Source organism: Coregonus lavaretus (assembly GCF_964263955.1).
Source record: "Coregonus lavaretus genome assembly, chromosome: 6".
In the NCBI taxonomy this organism is placed as follows: domain Eukaryota; kingdom Metazoa; phylum Chordata; class Actinopteri; order Salmoniformes; family Salmonidae; genus Coregonus; species Coregonus lavaretus.
Window position 1 is genome coordinate 39,517,642 of NC_139993.1, and position 15,628 is coordinate 39,533,269.

The 15,628-nt window shown below is 43.7% G+C and overlaps 1 protein-coding gene across 4 annotated transcripts in view; it reads left to right on the forward strand.

Annotated features, from left to right (window-relative positions):
• osbpl1a (oxysterol binding protein-like 1A) overlaps nucleotides 1-15,628 on the forward strand; it is a 49,509-nt gene that overhangs the window by 19,498 nt on the left and 14,383 nt on the right. For 2 of the 4 annotated variants that reach the window (XM_084164186.1, XM_084164187.1), the window contains exons 1-15: nucleotides 4,704-5,284; nucleotides 7,913-8,042; nucleotides 9,149-9,234; nucleotides 9,335-9,409; nucleotides 9,578-9,689; nucleotides 9,867-9,952; nucleotides 10,116-10,260; nucleotides 10,401-10,468; nucleotides 10,585-10,629; nucleotides 10,772-10,845; nucleotides 11,028-11,091; nucleotides 11,197-11,298; nucleotides 12,970-13,092; nucleotides 13,450-13,531; nucleotides 13,836-13,942. In XM_084164186.1, coding sequence (XP_084020312.1) covers nucleotides 7,919-8,042; nucleotides 9,149-9,234; nucleotides 9,335-9,409; nucleotides 9,578-9,689; nucleotides 9,867-9,952; nucleotides 10,116-10,260; nucleotides 10,401-10,468; nucleotides 10,585-10,629; nucleotides 10,772-10,845; nucleotides 11,028-11,091; nucleotides 11,197-11,298; nucleotides 12,970-13,092; nucleotides 13,450-13,531; nucleotides 13,836-13,942 — 1,293 coding nt within the window. In that variant the 5' untranslated portion in view covers nucleotides 4,704-5,284; nucleotides 7,913-7,918. Of the gene's footprint in view, nucleotides 1-4,703; nucleotides 5,285-7,912; nucleotides 8,043-9,148; nucleotides 9,235-9,334; nucleotides 9,410-9,577; nucleotides 9,690-9,866; nucleotides 9,953-10,090; nucleotides 10,261-10,400; nucleotides 10,469-10,584; nucleotides 10,630-10,771; nucleotides 10,846-11,027; nucleotides 11,092-11,196; nucleotides 11,299-12,969; nucleotides 13,093-13,449; nucleotides 13,532-13,835; nucleotides 13,943-15,628 lie in introns of those variants that run through there. The other 2 variants (XM_084164188.1, XM_084164189.1) reach the window with 2 other exon arrangements.

The window sequence follows — 15,628 nt, forward strand, 5'->3', positions numbered from 1 at the left end:
ACAACACCCAAGGGAAAACATACAGTTTAAATATGGCTCCCAATCAGAGACAACCAGCAAACAGCTGACACTCGTTGCCTCTGATTGGGAGTCACTCAGTCACACCTAGAAATGAACACAACAGAAATACCAACATAGAAATACACCCAATGAATGAACACACCCTGGCTCAACATACTGAGTCCCAGAACCAGGGTGTGACAGTACCCCCCCCTAAAGGCGCGGACTGCGACCGCGCCTCAACTAAACAAAACAGGGGAGGGCTGGGCGGGCATACCTCCTCGGCGGCGGTTCTGGCTCCGGCCTTGACCACCACCCTTCCATAATTCCCCCGTAGCGCCCCTGGTCCGGTCTGACCCCGCTGGCTGGATCTGGACTGGACATTGACGGAGCGGATTGCTTACGCTCCGTTGTGGAGCAGCTGACCGGTCTTACCAGGCTGACGACTCGCACCCCGGGCTTGGTGCGAGTAGCAGGAACGGGCTGACCCAGGCTGACGACTCGCACCCCTGGCTTGGTGCGAGTGGCAGGAACGGGCTGAACCAGGCTGACGACTCGCACCCCTGGCTTGGTGCGAGTGGCAGGAACGGGCTGGACCAGGCTGACGACGCACACCGTAGGCTTGGTGCGTGGAGCAGGGACAGGCCGGACAGGGCTGGCGACGCACCCCGTAGGCTTGGTGCGTGGAGCAGGGACAGGCCGGGCTGGGCTGGCGACGCACCCCGTAGGCTTGGTGCGTGGAGCAGGGACAGGCCGGGCTGGGCTGGCGACGCACACCGTAGGTTTGGTGCGTGGAGCAGGGACAGGCCGGGCTGGGCTGGCGACGCACACCGTAGGTTTGGTGCGTGGAGCAGGAACAGGCCGGGCAGGGCTGGCGACGCACACCGTAGGTTGGGTGCGTGGAGCAGGAACAGGCCGGGCTGGCGACGCACACCGTAGGTTTGGTGCGTGGAGCAGGAACAGGCCGGGCAGGGCTGGCGACGCACACCGTAGGTTGGGTGCGTGGAGCAGGAACAGGCCGGGCTGGGCTGGCGACGCACACCGTAGGTTTGGTGCGTGGAGCAGGAACAGGCCGGGCAGGGCTGGCGACGCACACCGTAGGTTTGGTGCGTGGAGCAGGGACAGGCCGGGCTGGGCTGACGACGCACCCCGTAGGCTTGGTGCGTGGAGCAGGAACAGGCCGGACTGGGCTATGGAGACGGATAGGAGACCTGGAGTGAAGAGCTGCCACAACCCGTCCTGGCTGAATGCCTACCTTCACACACTCTGTGTGAGGCATCAGCACAGGACGTACAGGGCTGTGTACCCGTACTGGCATAACAGCACGTGACACTGGCGCAGGATATCCGGGACCGAGGAGAGGCACTGGAGGCCGCGAGCGCTGAGCCGGCACACTCCGTCCTGGCTGCATGCCCACCTTCGCACAACACGTGCGGGGTGCTCGCACAGGACGTACCGGACTATGCCGGACCACTCGCGGCACAGTGCGCATCTCCGCATACCGCGGAACCTGCCCAGTCTCATGCTGCCATGCCTGAGTACGGGGAGTTGGCTCTGCTCTCCATCCAGGCTCCGCCAACCTGCCTTCTGGCCCCCAAAAGCCGGTGGCCTCCTCTCTTAATCTCCCGATTCGCCCTGTGGCAGCCTCCTGCTGCCCAGTCGCCCATGCCGTGTGCCCCCCCCTAAAAAATTATTGGGGGTGCCTCTCTCCTTTCCGACCACGGCCCGGTTGACGCCGCTTCTCCACTCCTGCCTGGGTCTCCCCCTTCATCGCCTTCCGGTACCGGACGGCCTCCTCCTCGGTAATCTGCCCCCAACCGAGGAGGACATCCACCAGCGTCACCTCCTGCGTGTGTTCCTGGACACGCTGCTTGGTCTTTGTATGGTGGGTTTTTCTGTCACGATCGTCGTCGTAGTGAGTAGACCAAGGCGCAGCGTGTGAAACAAACATGACTTTATTTAATTAAAGTTATCAAAACAAAACACGACTCGTGAAGTCCACGGTTAACAATACCGACACGGAACAAAAACCCACAACACCCAAGGGAAAACATACAGTTTAAATATGGCTCCCAATCAGAGACAACCAGCAAACAGCTGACACTCGTTGCCTCTGATTGGGAGTCACTCAGTCACACCTAGAAATGAACACAACAGAAATACCAACATAGAAATACACCCAATGAATGAACACACCCTGGCTCAACATACTGAGTCCCAGAACCAGGGTGTGACACTGCCATGTTAATGTACACGACACTTCCTTCTTTTTATCTCTAATCTAAACAATTTAAAATGTTTGGTTTAATATTTTATGTCTCACTTTTAATATGTTTAATTTTAATTTCTCTACCTTAGTATATTTATTCTCAATTATCATTCACAAATTATACGGTTTAAGCAACCACAGGCCCAATAGTTATTCACAAATTGTACAGTTTAAACAACCACAGACTTCTTTAACTCCTAATTAGTTTTCTATCACGGTATACAGGTTTATTAATTTGAGTAACCCGCATTCACTCTTGTATTTCGTCTGCAAACACTCTTTTATTACACTGGGATCATTCGCACTCTCATTCATACAACACCCTATACTTTAAAGTGTCCCTCTGATCCTAGCCGTACCTAGCCCTCTGGTACGTGTCAGTAGTGCAACACTATCTAAAATTGTAAGTGTCACTCTGATCCTAGCCGTACCTAGCCCTCTGGTACGTGTCAGTAGTGCAACACTTTTAAGCCAATAATTCCCTATACCCCCAGTTCTCACCCCTGGTGGTCCTAGCCTGGGGACTTCAGTATTTTCCCCGATCCTAGCCGTACCTAGCCCTCTGGTACGTGTCAGTGGAACAATACTCTATAATACCATGGTTTAACACTCACATTTACCATAAGTTTGCATGTCACACCATAGTGTTTTATGTAATTGATAATGATTCAGGTATTCAGTTACAATTTGGGTCACTTACATCAAACAGGTGTTTCACAAAATTAATTTGGATAAAGCCAATGTGCAGAACTTCAGTCATATAACAATAGGTGTCTGCTTACCTGTTTTTAGTAGTCCGGACTCTTTGTGAAACACACCGTCCAATGACAGAGATGTCCAATGGGCCGGACGATATCCAGCGAAGTCCCTCTACCAGATCACGTCGGAGGTCACCAATTGTTAAGTTGCGTCAATTCAAATCTGGTATAGGAACAAAAAGAGGTCAATACACGTCTTCTAAAATAGACTAGTATTTTAATTAATGCAAACACTTGAATGGTAAATATGATGTTCGTATATACGGGCCCACTGAAAAACCACGCAGGGCAGTCAGAGAACTGAGCTTTTGTTATAAGTTCTTCTTTAAATACTCTGACAGAGATAGTTCCCGCTCCCTGCTGGGCCTGTCAGAGTAGAGGCTGGGTGTGGTTTAAACTTACCCAACCTATCGATGGCGCACAGGCTGGTCCCAGCCCCTTGGCGCTTCACTGTTGCCGGGCATTAGTTGTTATCTTTACAACTTGTCTCGAGTCAGCAACCTCAGACATAGTTTTCTTCTTCATGTTGCAGTACTTTGTCCTTGAGCGGTTTAACAAAGAGGCAGTGTGTGTGTCTGTGTGAATCACAAGTCTGTCTCAGCCTACCCCCTAACGGTTCCTCACATTAATCACAGCTTGTTATGTTAAACAATCTATATCAGTACAGCACAAACCTATTATGTTTAATCATTAATGTATTCTTTCTAAGCTAGGCATCACATCTAGTTGTAAGAAAATAGATCCCCACATTATGAATACACTGAGTGGACGGACGCACGTGGTATTTTGGCAACTTTGGGGGGGGGGGGGGGAAACGACTTTATATTAGAGTTGTGCCTGTTGTTCACACGCGTATCTGCCCTCTCATTGGCTAGAATAGTCAGACCTGATTTTTTTAATTTTTTTGTCATTTAGCAGAAACTCTTACCCAGAGCGACTTACAGTTAGTGCATTCATCTTAAGATAGCTTTGTGGGACAACCACATATCACAGGCATAGGAAGTGCACTGATGTCCATATTTGAGGACATGCGTTTCCATTGTTAGAGCAAAGATTTGTATAACTAACCCAAGATAAGCCTGTCGTTTTCATTGAGAACAAATGAGTCATAGTGGGCAGAACAAGCAAGGAGGTGGGCAGAGCCAAGCACAAGTTAGCGAGATCCTATTGGCGCGTTCTAGCAAACGTTTGCATATTTCTGTTAGGGTGTGCAATAGCTCAATTCGCCTTTGCACTCCTAAACAACGCGATTAAAAAAAAAAAAAAACTTTGGCAAAGGGTAAAGTCTACAAACCTCAGTCCAGTCTGTTCATAACATATTCTAGTTTTAGCAACAGAAAACTGTATTGAGATCAAATGTGTCATCGATAAGAAAAGTTGCAGAATGTAGGCCAAAATCCATCTCGTTCAATCTTCTCCCACTGCCGGCCACTGGGCTTCCTCTCACTACCATATTTGATAGTGAGTGGAAACGCCAAGGGAACGCTTCACATTTATACATCCGGTGAAATATGTGTCTCTTTGTTCTATATGTGGTTAGAGCGGTCACTCGACTATCTTGTCAATATAATAGATCATCTTTGCACACAGTCTCTGCGCGTGACCGAGAAACACTACAACCTTGCACTTCCGGGGCACAGTTTATTTTACCATTTGGAATGGAAGGATTCAAATTATTCAAGTAAAATGCCATAATCACTCACGTCGATAATTAATAAATAGCTTGTATTGGAAAATATTGAAGCGTATGGTAAGTCTACCTCAGAAGAATAACACATGCGTTGTACTAGGCAATACAATTTGAGTAGCTATAGGTCTATGATTTACGTAGGGTACAGTAGTTATAATATGAAATGAATGTAGTCAGAGGAGCCTTTTTTATAATCCAACACTTACCCGGGACAAGTGCGCGTGCACATCGTGAATACCTTTGATCAGCTGATCACTGTAAACATAGGTCGGTCACACGCTCGCAATGGGCGTTTATCAACTGTTGTTGTTAGGAAAGGCTGAAATGCATGATGCTTGATACATTTCCCAACTATGTGGCCTGCTGATCTGACTTGTGATGTAGTTAGTTTAGGCGTATTGCAAAACACTTTCACCCGCGAGCGCACAAAAACAGGAAGAGTGTCAACCGAGGGATTAGAAAATCACATGCCAATGGCAACCTAGCCTACTCCTGAAGAAATTCAGCAGCAAAGACTATGCGACAACAATCCCCCGGCTGAAGGACACCCCCAGAACGATTTTTACGGTTAGTCCATATTTAGATTTTCTTTGAATTGTTTAGCTTTCATTACATGTCTTGATGTTTAGTAGGCGCAACGTGTCACTTCATTCCAGAACGTTGTCTCCCTACTGAACACGATCCCTTGACCTTTCAAGCGCATTCACGATTTCTGTCAATTACGAAATTCATCTTTCTCAGCAGCAGGAATGGTTGTTCACAAATATATCTATTTTGTCTTTTCAGGCTGTCTTGTGTCCTGTTGCAAACATCATGATGATGTAGCCTAAACATTTCAGATAACTGGATATGAGCGTCTGCTAAATGATGTAAATGTCAAAAACATTCCAAATACATCCCATTGGCTACACCAATCAAATTGTCCCCTCTATGCGTTTTGTCTATCAAACACCTGTGATAATTTCAGGGAATTTGGAAGCAGCTATTTAGTTTCATACTTAGTTTTGCTGAGTAATGGCTTCTCATAATCTTGCAGTTCAATCAAGGAAGTCACAAGATAGGCCAATGTTTTTTTTAAATTGCAAGAATGTTACATTTACCGGTGGTGAGATTGCTCAAAACCAGGGGATAACATAAATAATAAATAACACAGTTCTCTTTTTCCATTGTTGGTCTAGAAAACTAGTTGAACCTTCAATCGTAACTGTAAGCCTAGAGGCCTAACCTGCAGCATGATTGCTGAATTCCTGTATACTGTAGTGGGTTCTGAAATTATTGACACCCTTGATAAAGATGAGTGAAAATGATTATAGAATATGGGTAAATTGTATGCAAAAAGGGAAATTATATTATTTTATACTAATTAATACACTTGCTCAGAGACAGAGATTTTGTTTAACAAGTAAAAAAAAAAAAAATCTCTAAAAGGTAAGGGTCAAAACTATTCCACTGTTTTCAATACCTCACCTTGCGAGGATAACGGCACTGAGCCTTTTTCTAAAATGTTTTATGAGTTGGAGAACACATTGGGAGGGATCTTAGACCGTGTTCAATTCAAACCCCAGTTTTTCAATGTGTTTCAAGTCCGGAGACTGAGATGGCCATTGCAAAATGTTGATTTTTGTGGCCAATTAACCATTTAAAAATGGCACCATAACATCAAAGATCCACCACCATATTTTAATAGTAGGTAGGCTTATGGGGTTATTTTCTGCTTATGCATTCTCATTTTGACGCCAAACGCTCAACTGGTGTGGGTGGCCAAAGAGCTCTATTTTAATGTAATCTGACCAAAGCACCAGTTCCAATCCAAGTGCCAATGCCATTTAGCAAACTCCAGGCATTTACATTTGTTGGATGACATGAAAATAGAGATCTTTGGTCACGCACACCAGTGGTGGATTTGGCGTCGAAATGAGAATGCATGAGCAGAAAACAACCCTATAAGCCTACCTACTGTAAAATGTGGTGGTGGATCTTTGATGTTATGGGGCTATTTTGCTTCCACTGGTCCTGGGGCCCTTGTTAAGGTCAATGGCATCAGGAACTTTACCCAGTACCAGGACATTTTATCCAAAAACCTGGTTGCCTCTGCCGGGAGGCTGAAACTTGGCCACAAGTGGATCTTCCAGCAAGACAATAACCCCAAGCACTCATCAAAATGCACAAAGAAATGGTTAATAGCCATCTCATATTCCAGACTTGAACCCCATTGAAAACCTGTGGTTTGAATTGAAGAGGGCAGTCCATAAGTGCAGACAAAGGATATCAAGGATCTGGAAAGAATCTGTATGGCGAAATTGTATAAGATCCCTCCCAATGTGTTCTCCAACTCATAAAACATTTTAGAAAAAGGTTCAGTGCCGTTATCCTTTCAAGTTGTGGTATTGAAAACAGGGCTGTCAACAATTTTGACTCCTACCTTTGAGAAAAAAACATAGTACTTTTTAAAATAATATAATTTCCCAAATTTTTTGAGCATACAATATAGCTTAGTATTTGAATTATTTATTTTGTACAGTCATTTCTGCTAATTTTTTGGAATCTCAGACATTACATTTACATTTATGTCATTTAGCAGACGCTCTTATCCAGAGCTACTTAATAATTGTTAATTGTGGTGTACGATAAGGAAACTGCTGAAGTTTTTTCTTGCAGGGCTGGTGTGGTGACGGAAACCTTTTCTATTTGTGTTGTTTCCTTGTCCTCTTAGGTGATTTCCACTGACATTTTTCATTTAGAAATGTTCCTTACCTTTAGACCAAATAGGCCTTACATTGCATTAGGTAGCCTACATGTTTCCAAATGTGGCAACTTTAATCTTGCTTTACAACTGCAATCCAAGTGACGAACTAGGCTAATTTTAGTCCACGATTTAAAGCAAAAGTTATTTGCGTCTTGAGAGTAACAATGTGTATGGTGCTGCTCTCTGCTTGCTGGAAAAGCCTAGATAAAGAATTTTCCTCAAGCACTGTTGTAGAGATGCTACATTTGACAGAAGTGAAACTGACCACCTTCAATTTTTCATTTACTGTATGAACTCAATTAGTCCTAGAGTAGATCTGATTTTCAGTTTGGTTGAATGTGCAATTTATATCAGTATTAGGAGTAGTAGCCTAAATCTGACAGTCTTTCAGTACTGTGATCTTCTTTCTGTACTTCTTGTTCAGTTATCTATCTGTTCTTCTTGTTCAGTTATCTATGGAGGATCTGGATCCAGAGGACCAGTTTCTGCGTCATGCCAGGAATGGGGATCTTCCAGGCATCCAGAAGCTTCTCATGTCCAAGATTAAAGAAGAAGCCAACATCAACATCAACTGCAAAGGTACAGTTGAAGTCGGAAGTTTACATACACTTAGGTTGGAGTCATTTAAAACTTGTTTTTCAACCACTCCACAAATTTCTTGTTAACAAACCATAGTTTTGGCAAGTCGGTTAGGACATCTACTTTGTGCATGACACAAGTAATTTTTCCAACAATTGTTTACAGACAGATGATTTCACTTATAATTTACTGTATCACAATTCCAGTGGGTCAGAAGTTTACATACACTAAGTTGACTATGCCTTTAAACAGCTTGGACAATTCCAGAAAATGATGTCATGGCTTTAGAAGCTTCTGATAGGCTAATTGACATACCTTTGGATGTATTTCAAGGCCTACATTCAAACTCAGTGCCTCTTTGCTTGACATCATGGGAAAATCAAAAGAAATCAGCCAAGACCTCAGAAAAAAAATTGTAGACCTCCACAAGTCTGGTTCATCCTTGGGAGCAATTTCCAAACGCCTGAAGGTACCACGTTCATCTGTACAAACACACACACAGGCCTACAAACCTGACTCAGTTACACCAGCTCTGTCAGGAGGAATGGGCCAAAATTCACCCAACTTATTGTGGGAAGCTTGTGGAAGGCTACCTGAAGCGTTTGACCCAAGTTAAACAATTTAAAGGCAATGCTACCAAATACTAATTGAGTGTATGTAAACTTCTGACCCACTGGGAATGTGATGAAAGAAATAAAAGCTGAAATAAATAATTGTCTCTACTATTATTCTGACATTTCACATTCTTAAAATAAAGTGGTGATCCTAACTGACCTAAGAGGGAATTTTTACTAGGATTAAATGTCAGGAATTGTGAAAAACTGAGTTTAAATGTATTTGGCTAAGGTGTATGTAAACTTCCGACTTCAACTGGAAGTAGTTGCTTGCTGCTGGTCAGTTATTTGAATGAGCAAAGCTCTTCATTAGTATACTACAGTATTGAGGAATTTGAGTGTGTCTAATCTATTTCGATTGTTGGTCTAGAAAAATTGTTTAGCTAACTTTAAGCCCAGGGGCATAATCCTGCAGGATGGTTGCAGTTACTGTTCTCTATCTACACATAGGAATGCTTTGCAGAAATGTGAGTGTGTCTAATCTGTCCTCAGGTAAGAGTAAGTCTAACCTGGGATGGACGCCTCTTCACCTGGCCTGTTACTTTGGACACAGAGCTGTGGTGGAGGAATTACTCAAGGTACTGTAAGAAGCATCTTTATTTTTAATAAGGAGATGGATGATTGTTTAAACAATTTTTTTTGCAGAATTAATGCGTGTGTGTTGAATATTCCCTGCAGGCCGGAGCGGATGTTAATTTGCCCAATAATGTGGGAGACACACCACTGCACAAAGCTGCCTTCACCGGAAGAAAGGTACCAAACTGTAAAAAAAATACAAATTACGTCTGTCTTTATTTGAGTTTATTCTTAATTTTATATGCATGTTTGACTTGTTGATATTGATTGTTGAGTGTTCCTGCATGCATGCATTTATTCATTCACTCATTCAATCAACCATTCACTAAATCATGCATTGTTCAGGAGGTTGTCATGTTGCTGTTACGCTATGATGCATGTGCCACTGTCATCAATGGAACAGCACAGATTCCTAAAGATGTCACTCAGAATGGGGAGATCAAAAGTATGCTGGAAGGTAAGTGAATGTCCTTAACACATTAATAACTGTGTAATATGTCCACAACATATTCAGAATAGTTTAACAACTTATTTTATGTTGGCCAAAAAGAAGCACCTGAATCAGTGTTTGTAAAAATGTTTGTTACAAATCTTTGAGTCGATAATGGCATGAATTATTTCTCAATCCATTCAGCGGCAGAGAGGACAGAGGAGAGGAAACTAGAAGAAGAGCTTTTGGAGGCAGCGAGAGAGGGAGACCTTTCTACCCTGTCACAGCTGGTGAGCGCTTGACTCAGGTTCAATACAAAGTTTGGGTTCACACAATATCTGTTACTTTACCCATTTCAAAATAATAACTTTTCTCTCAGTGTATGATAAGAAACATATCCTTCAGGGTTTTGTCTTTTTACCCAACAGGCTCTTTTTGTCACTCTTGTTTTAGCTTAACAGGAAAAAGCCTCCAGACATGAACTGCTGTGATCTCTTGGGTAACACCCCACTGCACTGCGCTGCCTACCGTGGTCAGAAGCTATGTGCCCTGAAACTGCTAAAGAAGGGTGCTAGCCCCAACATCAAGAACAAGAAGGGTAAAGATGGGCTCAGTCAGTGAATGAAAGGGTGCATATGAGATGGGTTGCTTAGAAGTTTCAAGTTTGTTTTAACATCAGTGCCAGTTTTCTGCTATAGTTTTCTGTATAATGATTCCTTTTCTCTGACTTGTGCACAGATCAGACTGTGTTTGACCTCGCCAACAACACAGAGATAAAGCAGATCCTGGAAGGCAATGTTCATAAAGTGAGTGCTAAAGTGATTTGTTATGTACAAAAATTATTGAAGTCTTACTTGACCGCACATGATGTTGTTGGAGAAAACATTTGTAATGGTTGCTGTCTCTAAACTGTGTCTCAAAGGGTATGACTCACCATGTCCAGATGTTTGAAGGAGCCCTTTGGAAGGTACAGATGTTTACAGATGATTCCACTATTTCCACTGTCATGTTGTCAACAGTGAAAAGCTTATTATCACTTGCTAACATTTTAATGTATGTGACTGATGACGTATAAACACAAACTCTTCCTGTCCTGAACCTTCTGTCAGAGTTCCCGGTTTTTAGGCTGGCGTTCCTACTGGGTGGTCCTCCAAGATGGGGTTCTGTCCTGGTACTCTAAACAGTAGGTGCTCTCTCTTCTTCTTTAGACACAAGCTTGGTCATTTTAACCTCTTCCTGAAGTTCTATGATTGGTACAATAGTTTCAACAGCAGATGTGAATCTTAAGTTAGATTCAACTGCTAAAGGACACCCTTGACCCATACTAGATTCTTACACCTATTGTCTCTCTCTCTGCCTGCTAAGGTTGGATGCAGCTGCCAATGTCCGAAGACAAGGCTGTAAGCCCCTGACCCAAGCCCACTGTTTGGTAGGCCATGATTGTTTGTTCTCTCATCAGATTTAACATGGTGACAGTATTTACTGGAATATTAGGGTAGAATATGACATTGTGTTTTACTATTTTCTTTTTCAGATCAAAGCCAGAGACCACTGCTTTTTCACCCTCAAGTGCTTCGATGACAGTGTGCATCATTTCAAAGTGTCCCCCAAGAATGACCCTGAGGCAACAAGAAAAGTGAGATTTGGTTTGTTTTACAGAAATATTACTGTACAGTGCAATCGGAAAGTATTCAGACCCCTTTACTTTTTCCACATTTTGTTACATTACAGCCTTATTCTAAAATGGATTACAGCCTTTATTACGCTACAAGCTTCGTACACCTGTATTTGGGGAGTTTCTCCCATTCTTCTCTGGAGATCCTCTCAAGCTCTGTCAGGTTGGATGGGGAGCGTCACTGCACAGCTATTTTCAAGTCCGGGCTCTAGCTGGGCCACTCAAGGACATTCAGAGACTTGTCCCGAATCCACTCCTGTGTTGTCTTGGCTGTGTGCTTAGGGTTGTTGTCCTGTTGGAAGGTGAACCTTCGCCCCAGTCTGAGGTCCTGAGAGCTCTGGAGCAGGTTTTCATCAAGGATCTCTCTACACTTTGCTCTGTTCATCTTTCCCTCGATCCAGACTAGTCTCCCAGTCCCTGCCGCTGAAAAACATCCCCACAGCATGATGCTGCCACCACCATGCTTCATCGTAGGGATGGTGGCAGGTTTCCTCCAGACGTGATGCTTGGCCAAAGAGTTCAATCTTGGTTTCATCAGACCAGAGAATCTTGTTTCTCGTGGTCTGAGTCCTTTAGGTGCCTTTTGGAAAACTCCAAGCGTGCTGTCATGTGCCTTTTACTGAGGAGTGGCTTCCGTCTGGCCACTCTACCCTAAAGGCCTAATTGGTGGAGTGCTGCAGAGATGGTTGTCCTTCTGGAAGATTGGGTTCTTGGTCACCTCCCTGACCAAGGCCCTTCTCCCCCGATTGCTCAGTTTGGCCGGGCGGCCAGCTCTAGGAAGAATCTTGGTGGTTCCAAACTTCTTCCATTTAAGAATGATTGAGGCGACTGTGTTCTTGGGGACCTTCAATGCTGCAGAATTATTTTGGTACCCTTCCCCAGATCTGTGCCTCGACACAATCCTGTCTCTGAGCTCTAAGGACAATTCCTTCGACCTCAAGGCTTGGTTTTTGCTCTGACATGCACTGTCAACTGCGAGACCTTACATAGACAGATGTGTGCCTTTTCAAATCATGTCCAATCAATTGAGTTTACCACAGGTGGACTCTAATCAAGTTGTATAAACAGCTCAAGGATAATCAATGGAAACAGGATGCACCTGAGCTCAATTTCGAGTCTCATAGCAAAGGGTCTGAATACTTATGTAAATAAGGTATTTTTATAAATGTGCAAAAAAAAAAAACTGTTTTCACTTTGTCATGATGGGGTATTGTGTGTAGATTGAAGAGGAAAACATTTTAATTTAATCCATTTTAGAATAAGGCTGTAACGTAACAACATTTGGAAAAAGGGAAGGGGTCTGAATACTTTCCGAATGCACTGTATATTATCCATACTGCTTTTCATTGCTTCTGTTTTTGTTCTATAGCTTTCGTAAGCTAAGGAACATCTTTTTTTTGTTTGAACAAAAGCATGTATTTTTTCTGTTAGAAAAAAACAGCCTACATTTGAACAAACCTACAAACACTCTGACACACTCGCAGACAACAAATGACACTATTCTCATAACCTATTTTTCCTCCTGTCATGTGAGAGCCCAATTTATTAGCCTAAGAGCAGAATATGAAGCAGCACAGTACACTTAAATCCATCGTGCAGCTCAGATGAGTGCATGTTTGTTCTGTCCTACAGAGGTGGATGGATGCTATGGAGGAACACTCTGCCTACAGCACACACTACTGCTCTCAGGATCAGGGCAGCGAGGAGGACGAGGAAGAAGTGTTGAGTGTGGGAGAGCTGGCGGAATCACTACAGGTGACATGCCAGTCTACAACCTGTTTATCTGACTGTTGCTATTTCTCTCTTGAGGTCTCTCCTCACCTCTCTCATGGTGAAAATGTAAATTCTCCTTCTGCAATAGATTTGTGTATTATTCTCTCAAATATTTTTTTTTACATGTAATGAGGAAGCTAAAGATCCTTAAAATTCACAGTAAACCCTAACGTACCTGTAGACTTCCAGTTATTGCGCTAGCGCTAGTTAGCACTGGCTCGTGAAACTACCTCTAACTTCCTTCATACTGCATGCAGAGACATACAAATGTTGCAGTATGTCTTTAAGTATGGTGGTCATGTGTTTCCCCTCTTTCTTCTTTCGCCTCCTCCCTGGCAGTCAGCTGAAGCTTGTCACCTGAAGCTGGAGAAGGAGGTTGGAGCATTCCTCTCCTTGGTGAAGGAATACGGACTTGCAGAGCGTAAAGCATTTTCTTTCATAGGAACTCCATTTCCACAGACATGTAGTACAATACCCTCATTCATAGCATAAATGTCAAATGTAATTGCACTTTTTAGTGTATTTCACTTACAATAGAAGCTTGTGCCTAAACCAATTGACCCATCTTCAGGGTAAGACTAGGATGCAGCGATAGCCCTTTAAATGTATTCTGAATTCAGCCGACCAGGCTTTAGTGGTAAATTTGATGTTACCGTTACAAACTCTATTTGACTGTTCTCTCAGAACACCACTACAATGTCCTGTGGTCTTGTTTGTCCCCTCAGAGCTGCCACCCGCGATGCTGCAGAAGATGAGGGAGGTGTGTGAGCTGTCCAGTGAGACCTACTCTAATCTCAACCACTGCCTCAGCCTCTTCTCCAGACAGGATGGGGTACGTCACTTCACTTCTGTGTCAACTAACTTCATTGCTCTGCCAATAGACTTAGTTTTTACTACCGATAAGCGCTCACAAAGTCACTTGATTACAGAGGGTACACTGTGAGGAGAAAGATTCAGCAGTATTCCACATACACGCAGCCTCACAAAAACGCAGTGTCCCAATTCCCAGTGCTCTGAGAGTAGAATCTTTGGTATACACACATTTGAGTTGCACAGAGAGAATCAAGCTGAGTTCCAGTACATAACTGAGCTGAGCTCCAGAATAGGGATGGACAACATTACACTAGCTAAACATCCAGGAGAGATAACGTAGAGAATAGATAAAGATGTTATTTTTTCTGCATTACGTCTAAGTCTTGGCTGGTTATGTACAGTAATTGTTTATGTGCAATTGAATTGGCTTTTTAGTAAGAGCTTATTTGCATTATTTTACTATTCTCATCCTAACCTAAGATTGTGTGGCAAAGGAGAAATGAGCATCCGGGTGTAGGCCTAATTAATGTTTGATCTGGCAGATGGATTGCTACGGCTATGACAGATTAAATGAAGTATTCATCTAGATTATCAACCATACAGTGCAGGATGTCACAGCTGTCAGGGGCCAACCACTGTTACCACTTTACAGAGTGTCCCATGGCTTCCCAGATTATATTACTGTGGTGCTAATGTCTATTTCAGCTCAGGATGTGTTGTATTATAGGTCTCAACAATCACATAAGTATAAGTGACTGAGCAATGCATTGGAACTATAATCATTATTTTGACTTTTGGCTCCTACATTTGAGTTGAACTTGTAATATTTGAGCTGTCAAAGAGAGCAGTCTCTCCGGCTTCTATCACAGGGTCATGTGGTGAATGTGTTCAAACAGCAATGATGAGCAGTGAGGCAGAAGAAGTCATTGCTCCAGCCTCATTCCATAACAGTGGCTTCGAGATGGGCTCTACAGCCTAGCAGTGCTAGCTAGCTTCCCCTTGAGATGGGCACTACAGCCTAGCAGTGCTAGCTAGCTTCCCCTTGAGATGGGCTCTACAGCCTAGCAGTGCTAGCTAGCTTCCCCTTGAGATGGGCTCTACAGCCTAACAGTGTTAGCTAGCTTCCCCTTGAGATTGGCTCTACAGCCTAGCAGTGCTAGCTAGCTGGCCCTTGAGTGGAGGAGGCTGTGGAGCCACTGTACAGTATAAAACTGACCAGCTGTCATGACCTTGGTAGGTGTTGCTCTCCCATACAATGGTGTACATGGACCTGAGGGTGAACTATTAATGAGGCACAATTTTATATACTAATGTGTCCACATGCATTTACATCATTCTGTACATTATATCTGTTTGTATGAGGTGGAAATGCCTAGATGTAAGTGTAGTGTTTATGTTTGCTCAATAGTCCAGATATGTCGAGATTACAGAGAGGGGGAGAGAACTTGAGTCTAATGATGTGGTAGAGTGAAGAGGAGTGTCACTCATTTCTACATGTGGTCATGTGTCATCATTTTTTACATTTTACCTTTTAGTCATTTAGTAGACGCTCTTATCCAGAGCGACTTAGTTAGTGAGTGCATACATTTTCATCACTGCCAGATAGTGACGGAAAGAGATGCAGCACAGAGATCACTAATAATTTGAGTGGAGACGGAGCATGTCTGTGACTAGAACTACTTCATAGAGGATAAGAGCGTCTGCT